Below are 8505 nucleotides of genomic sequence, written 5' to 3' on the forward strand. Positions count from 1 at the left end.
GAGAATATATAAGCAATACAAGTGGTGAGATCCTAGTTGATCTAAGCTTGGAAAGAAATATAAAGAATATTGTGTTTACATGTACAAGAGATTGTATCAATACAGGGAATGACTTTATCATCACATGTGATAAATTGAGAAAGGAAAGATATATGATATAGTTGGTTCTTTCTCTCAATACACCCCCTCAAGGTGGAGAATTGGTAAGCAGAATCTTCAACTTGTCCCTCAAGAATGCAAAGAGTGTCGAAGTAAGAGGCTTAGTAAGAGTATCTACAAGCTGATCGTGTGTAGAGATAAATTGAACCTGCAATTGCCGGTTGGACACACGATCACGAACAAAATGGAAATCTATTTCCACATGCTTGGTGCGCGCATGAAACACTGGATTAGCAGAGAGATAGGTGGCACCAATATTGTCACACCATGTGATCAGTGGACCAGCCAAGGGGTAACCAAGTTCATGCATAAGGGACTCCAACTAGACTAGCTCAGCCGATGCATCTGCCAGGGCTTTGTACTCTGCCTCGGTTGAGGAGCGTGCCATAGTTCTTTGTTTCCTAGAGGTCCAAGAAATTAAATTGGGACCAAGATAGGTTGCAAATCCCCCTATGGACTTACGATCAGCAGTGTCACCAGCCCAGTCAGCATCAGAGAAGGCCTGAAGAGAGTGAACAGGAGAGCGCTTAATAAGAATTCTATGTGACCAAGTACTACTGAGATAATGAAGAATACGTTTGACAAGTTGCCAGTGGTCCTCCATGGGAGCATGCATAAATTGACAAACCCAATTGACTAAAAAGCTAACATCCAATTGAGTGAGGGTGACATATTGAAGAGCACCAACAACAGACCAATATGTAGTGGGGTCAGACATGAGAGCACCCCCTGAATCCGAAAGCTTAACTGATGTGGCCATAGGTGTCTTGACCGACTTGCAATCAACCATACCAGTGCGCTTTAAGAGATCAGAAATATATCGAGATTGGGTCAAGACTAGCCCACGGGAATGAGGAACAACTTCAATACCCAAGAAAAAATGGAGCTTGCCAAGATCTTTGATGGAGAATTCCCTAGATAGTTGTTGGCGGAGAGATGTAACCATGTCAGTGTCACTGCCTGTTATTATAATGTCATTAACGTAGATAAGAATATAGCAGACATGACGGCCCGTATGTCGAATAAATAGTGAAGTGTCAGTCTTGGAGCCATGAAAGCCAAGTCGAAGAAGAAAGTCAGACATGCGGGCAAGTCAGGCACGAGGCGCCTGTTTCAATCCATAAAGTGATTTATGCAATCTGCAAACATACTGGGGATGAGATGCATCAATAAAACCCGGGGGCTGAGTCATGTAAACCTCCTCAGTCAATAAATCGTGCAGAAAAGCATTGCTAACATCAAGTTGTCTGATGGACCACCCTTGGGACACAACTATTGAGAGAACCAGGCGAATGGTAGTGGACTTAATAACAGGGCTAAAAGTTTCACCATAATCAAGCCTAGGCTATTGGTGAAACCCTTTTGCTACTTACCGCGCTTCATAGTGCTCAAGTGACCCATCGGCCTTTTTTTTTAATATGGTACACCCATTTGCAGCCTATAAAATTCATATGGGTAGACCTTGGAACTATAGACCAAGTCCCATTGCGAAGCAAAGCATTAAATTCTTGCGTCATTACAACCCACCATTCTGGTATCTTATTTTCTTATGAAAAACAAGTCGGTTCAGTAGGAACAGTAATTACGTTGAGAGCATGTGGCATGGACCTCAGTTGCATGGGGTGGCAGGTGTGAGGTTAGGACGGTTGAGGTGCAGCCGGGGTGGGAATGGTTAGGGGTGGGTAAAGCTCATGAAGTCGACGGGTTTTAAGGAGTGGGGATTTAGGGGACGGGGGTAGGGCTAGGGATGATTGGGGAAGGCTCATCCAAAGGGGATACGGGTGTAGGGCTGGTACCCTCCACTGGGGATAAGGGTGCCTGGGTTTGTAGTGCTGGTAGTGGCGTGGGCATGGGAGGAGGGGGGAAGGAATCCGAATAGGCCAAAGGGCCACAGTGAAGAGATAATGGGAGAAGAGGGTGGGGGTCCTAGAATTGAGACAAAAAAAGGGAAGGACCCCTCATCAAACCGAACGTAGCGCGCAATGATCGTAGTGGCGTGGGCATGGGAGGAGGGGGGGAAGGAATCCGAATAGGGCAAAGGGCCACGGTGAAGAGATAATGGGAGGAGAGGGTGGGGGTCCTAGAATTGAGACAAAAAAGGGGAAGGACCCCTCATCAAACCGAATGTAGCGCGCAATGATAATTCAGTTAGTAGTAAGATTGAGACAGCGATATCTAAAATGAGAGGGGTTGTAGCCTAGGAACACATATGATAATGAGCTATAATCCATTTTATGCTTATTAAAAGGACGCAAGTACGAAAAACAGAGGCAGCCAAATACTTTAAGAAAAGAATAGTCCGGACTACGATGAAAAACAAGTTGAAAGGGAGAGACCCCAACAAAGACCGGAGTAGGCAGGCAATTAATCAAGTAAACAACCATTTCAAAAGCCATGTGCCAATATATGTGAGGAACCGACCCATGAGCTAAAAGAGAGAGTCCTGTCTCAACGATGTGTCTATGACGACGTTCAACAGAACCCTGCTACTCATGAGTGTGGGGACAGAAATACAATGAGAAATTCCAAGTTTTTAAAAATAAGCAGGTAAAGTACGGTATTCGACACCCCAATCAATCTGAATGGATATTATTTTGTGAGCAAACAGACGTTCAACAAGAGCTTGAAACTTAAGAAAGACATCAAAATAAGAAAATTTATGAATAAGAGGATAAAACCAAATAAATTTAGCGTTATCGTCCACAAAAATTACATAAAAGTGATGTCCATCAACAAAAGTAGTAGGGGAGGGACCCCAAACATCACTAAAAATAAGTTCCAAGGGAAACAAACTCCTATAATGCATTGTAGGTAAAGACAAACGACTCGCTTTGCCCAATTGGCAAGCCTGACATAGACTACTAAGACGAGATGACTGAGAAGGTAAATTATTTATTTTTATCATATGGTGGAGAAGTTGCTCTTATGGGTGTCCTAGACTACAATGCCAAATGTCAAGAGAGGTGCGAACAACATGAAGGGCGGATGGAGAACGTAAGGGGTGAAGCTTGTAGAGGCCTCCTTTACTCGGACTGGAAAGAAGAGTTGACTTGGTGACCTTCACAAGAAAGTGAGAGGGGTGAAACTCAAAGAATACATTATTATCACAAGTAAATTTTTTAACAGAAAGAAGGGATTTAGACAGAGAAGGAACATGTAAGACATTATGTAAAGAAAATAAACAAGAAGAATTGGAAGGAAGAGAAGAAGATCCAATGTGAGTGATGGGAAGCCCTTACCATTACCAACGTGCAATTGATCCTGACCATTATATTCATCGTAGTGTGATAGGGACTGAATGTCAGGAGTTACATGATGACTAGCTCCAGTGTCAAGGTACCAGGGAAGTGAGGTAGACGGTGATGGGGTAGGCAAAAGGGGTGGATTGGGAAGATGGTAGGAGGGAGGGTGGGTAGCACAGGACAGGAATGTGGGGTAGGTGTAGTGAGCAGCCGGCAAGGAGTTAGGAGAAGGGTAAGTAAAATTATTTAGGGGAGCATAAGCAGGCTGTTGACGATAATAGCACCAATCTGTGGAGTGATTTGTGCGCCGGCAAATAGAACACCAAAAATAGCCAAGTTGCTGATTCGAGAAGTCACGACCTCGACCACCACGGCCCCTACCGCCCTACCACCACGGCCACCCTGATGAGGAGAGGGAGAACCGTGAGGACCAGAGGAGGAGGAACGTTGAACAGTATTTGCAGTTGGGGAAGATCCAATGGAAGTAGCATCAGTGACCGTAAACTTATTTAGAGACATGCCATGAAGAAATTCATGGCTTAATAACATCGCATGAAGATCATCATAAGAGATGGGATCAGTCCTTATCAATAGAGAGGAAACTATGGCCTGCAACTCAACCTTGAGGCCTTTGTACATATGCAGATTAAAAGTGTTGGGGCGGAGAGTGTGACCAACAGCATTTAGTTCAGTAGTGCTGGACTTTGCACGCTGCAAAAATTGTGACACAGGTTCATCGGGTTTCTATTGAATCTCTTGTAAAGCCATGGTGAGGTACATAATATGACTTTCAGAAGGAGAAGAGAATGTAGTAGAAAGAGTCTGCCATATTGCTTGACTAGTACGCTTGCCAAGAATGAGTGGAAACACCTCCTCAGAGAGGGAGGCAATAAGGAAGCTTCGAATCAGAGAATCCCAATGACGCCAAGAAGCAGCAGCAACAGGTTCACTCGAACAGGGAATGGTTCCATCGAGATAACCAAATAAATTCTGCCCATCCAAAAAGGGCTCAATCTAAGTTTGCCAGAAGAGAAAATTCTTGGACTTGAGCTTGATTGAAACATAGTGATGGGCATTGTGAAAAGAGGGAGAAGAACCGATGGTGAGAGATGATGAAGGCTCAACCATGGTGGTGGAGAGAGGGGAGGATGATTTGTCTGCCATGGAGAGTAATAGAAAACAAAAAACAAAAGGGAGAACTCGGTGGAGTTTATGAGGCTCTGGATACCATAATAGCTTGAATATATTTCCTTGATTTTGATTTCTCTCAATGGAGAATATATAAGCAATACAAGTAGTGAGATCTTAGTTGATCTAAGCAAGGAAAGAAATACAGAGAATATTGTGTTTACATGTACATGACAATGTATCAATACATGGAAAGATATATGATACAGTTGGTTCTTTCTCTCAATACTTTGGATATGTTCTTGGAGAACCCAATCTCTGTGTACACATCTTCATGGGTTTTGGATGAGAACCAACTCATGGGTCACCACCTTGAATTTATCTGCTTGGATCGTCATGGAGGAGTGAACTAAACTTATTTAATTTCTGGATTTGATTTTGGTTTACTACACATGAGATTTTTGGTAGTATAGCACACTTTGGTTCGGTTTCTTCCTTAGTGTTGAAGGCTGTAAATTTGGGTCCGAGTAGAGGTTTTAGAAGTTTCTGCTTACATGGGCAACTCTTATTAAAGGTGTAGTGGAAGAGCATGAATTGAAGAAGATGAATAGGATGAGATGTCATCCAAATCGAACAAAACAAATAGTTCCAAGACCAGCTCTGCTCGATCAAAACACAGTGCTTTGCCTAGGAACACATCTCTCCATCATCCAAGATGGCTTTTAACATCGATCGACCCTTCTTTTTAAAAATAATTGTAGAGCTTTTGATGTTTCTAGTAGATCTTCTTCTTCTGTGAGAGACAGAGAGAGAGAGAGAGAGAGAGAGAGACTTACAAGGATAACTAGGGGAGAAAAAAGAAGTAAGGTTTTGAATCTAGTGATAAAAGAGTTGGAGAGGAATCCGCCAAGCAAAGCAAAAGCACAGGTAGTAGCCATGGCTGAAGCTCTGCAAATTTGAAAAGCTTAAACTCGCGACTCATTCAAGTAGCAGGGGAAGGGGGTGTGAAGTTTGGGCTTCCCTATGGGCAAAATGGTAAGCTCACACCCCATAAGGGTATATTTATCATTTTAAGGCATCAATGACCAACACAGGGTTGATATTGATGCAAAGAACAATGAGTTATTGTGTATATTGTTTGAAATAACATTATATGTCATATTAGTTACTCTCTTTCATTTCTTCATCCTTTTTGCCTCCATTATCCATTTAAATGATTGATTTGTAGCTTTTCAATGCCTTTGCAACCTTTGTCTCTGTGTTGTAAATTTCTCTGGCGGCTTAGTAATATACAATTTTTGTTCATGAGTTATTTGCAGCCCTGTTTTCAATGGCCCTTTTAATTGCTTAGCTAGTTGATCAACGATAAGGACATGGATTCAAGGCATAAACCATTTTAGAGATGGGACTTGCTTTATTGGGCTAGAAAAGGATTTGTTCTTTTCTTTAAGGATCTCAGGAAAAGTTAATGGAAACAATTAGCAAAGGCTTTGTTCTTTTCTTTGCTGTTGAGACCAGAAAAGGATTTGTTATTTTCTTGAAGATGGTTAGATAGCTGATGTTTAAGAGGATCAAATGGAACTTAAGTTATATTCATTCATTCATTCAAACCACAAAGTTTTCAATTACATAACACAATACAATATATCCTAAACTCATAGGATCTACATATCACATCTTCAGAATAATAACAGCAATGTTCACTAGAAATAACCCTAACATAAATCCACACATTAACTTCGTTGTCTCATTTGACTTCCCTAGAGCCTCATTTGACTTCTCTAGAGCCTTCACTCTGTACTTCAGACCATAGAGCTCTTCCCTACTCTATGGTAGCATCCTCTATTGCTCTTCTGCAATGTTTTCACTCATAATGTTGGACCCCATAATGTTTGGTGCATCATTGGTGAGGGCAACTTGACTTGGTTCACTCATTTGACCTAGATCACACCATTGAAAGAAGTTGCAGCCACCCCTAAATTTGTCATCACAATTGTAGTAGGGTCTGTTTGGATTCCCTATTGAGTTCGAGACCCTCACAACAACTCTTTTGCTACAATGACATTGCTTGAAGGGAAACTTCAAGTACCTTGATCTGCTTTCATTCACACTAATAGCAGACATATTCCCTAGAAAATTATTAACTGCAATCATTTACCATTCAATCTTAACATTTGCTGGGGTAGTTAGACAGGACATTAGGGGAAAGGGAAGAAGCCTATGTGGACATTTGAAGCATGAAAAACCTTAGGATATTCTGAAATGTAAGGGATTGGATAAATTTTAAAATCATAGGCTTTAAAGCATTACCTTTTTTGGTCTCAACAGCAGTAGAAGAAAGTTAGCAGCAGTAATAGAAGGTCTCACCAGCAGTAGCCGCATAGCACTAGCAGGTCCCAGCAGCAAAGTGCACTCAGTCTTAGCTTCTCTCAGTCGCAGCAGCAAGCATGGTGGTCACGGCAAGCATTGTGGTCGCCAATCGCCAAGAGAGAAGATAGCTAGGGTTTGGGTTAAATGAGTTACAGGGTTGAGTTGTAGATCTGAAGCTCGATGCCCTCTTTTGCCTTGCTCTAACAGTCATATGCTTAAGTGAGGTCAAATGGGTCATTCTACCCTATCAAGGGGTAGAATGGTCCATCAATGTTCAAAAACTAGGATCTGTTATAACATAACGTCTCTGTCTAATAGGAGGGACTATAGTGGTAATATTTTTGGAAATCAGGGGTACACATGGAATTAGTGAAAGTTCAGGGGGCATTTGTACCTTTGGTCATTTTTAGAGGGCATTTGAAAAAAACCCTTTTTTTTTAGTAATGAAATTTAATCATATACAACAACAACAATAGACTCGGTGTTATCCCAACTAAATGGGGTCGGCTACATGGATCCAATCAAACAAAGTAGGTAAAAACCTACTATGTGGGCAAATTATCCACAAAACTTGAGAAACTGTTATACTTTTTTTTGTCATTATTTTCTTTTGGACTGAGTTTTCGCCCACCTCACATTCACGGGGGAGAGGGGGGGAGGGCGGGAAAAGGTATCGGGAGGATATTTTGGAACATACTAAAACCCGTAGGAGGGGTCTATGAACCCTAGGATGGTGGGTGAACAGCTCTTTGGATGGAGGGAAACTATCTATTTCTTTTTGTGCAAAAGTATTCACTTATTTCTTTTAAGGGGAATTGTTTATAAAAAAGAATATTCCAGTACACAATGCTCCTATTACTACAGGTCTTGGAATGGCAAATATACATAATATTACCCTCAAATAACTTCCACAAAGCAACTCTTTTGGGACTCAATTTGTGAACATGTTTCTCATATCACCATTTGGGTAATAAAATTTCAACTGATCTATTGAAATCATGTGGAGATATAAGGAAGCGTTTGGTTACGTAAATTAGAAGAATTATATTCCACAGAATTGTGATTCTAACTTCCGAAAACTGTTTGGTTCAATTTGAACATGATTCTAAGGAATCTATTAATTCCGCATTTCAATGTTAAATGGATTCGTTGAGGAATTCACCTCATGAGGTGAATTTCAAAATGAATCCCACATTTGAGGTACCTCATATAAAAATGGTAATTTTGGGTGATTCCAACCCTAAGTCCAAAATCCCGATTTTGCTCGCTCTGCTCGTGAAGGTGAAAAGCTCTTGCTCTACTCGCAAACCCCAAGTCCAAATGCTTCCAAAGGCTCTAGCTCTCACTTGGTCATGATCCTGAGTGAAGGTGAGAAAGCTCTCTCTCTCTCTCTCTCTCTCTCTCTCTTACCTTGTTCTAGAGATCTATGAACCTTGTTGGAGTTGAACTCTGCTTATTATGTGATGCCTTCTTAGATCTATTTCCTAATCTCAATATTTTGTTTTTTAAAGCTTTTTCTCTCCACATTATACTTTCTAGTTCCAATGTATATTGTGTGTGGCAGTATGATTTTAGGGTTTGTGTTACCTACTTTGTTTCATCCAAT

The 8505-nt window shown here is 41.3% G+C and overlaps 1 protein-coding gene across 1 annotated transcript; it reads right to left on the bottom strand.

The window, feature by feature from the left end:
• Positions 1–481: 481 nt before the first annotated feature.
• LOC122662994 (uncharacterized mitochondrial protein AtMg00810-like) lies at positions 482–1243 on the bottom strand. Its single transcript, XM_043858699.1, has one exon. The coding sequence runs from the start codon at positions 1241–1243 to the stop codon at positions 482–484; it is 762 nt and encodes a 253-aa protein (XP_043714634.1).
• Between the last annotated feature and the right edge of the window lie 7262 nt (positions 1244–8505).

The sequence above is a fragment of the Telopea speciosissima genome, chromosome 5 (genome assembly GCF_018873765.1).
Source record: "Telopea speciosissima isolate NSW1024214 ecotype Mountain lineage chromosome 5, Tspe_v1, whole genome shotgun sequence".
Lineage (NCBI taxonomy): Eukaryota > Viridiplantae > Streptophyta > Magnoliopsida > Proteales > Proteaceae > Telopea > Telopea speciosissima.

What these genes read in the sequence shown, in the direction of transcription:
- LOC122662994 (XM_043858699.1), bottom strand. Translation starts at nt 1,243, where the DNA reads ATGTCTGACTTTCTTCTTCGACTTGGCTTTCATGGCTCCAAGACTGAC.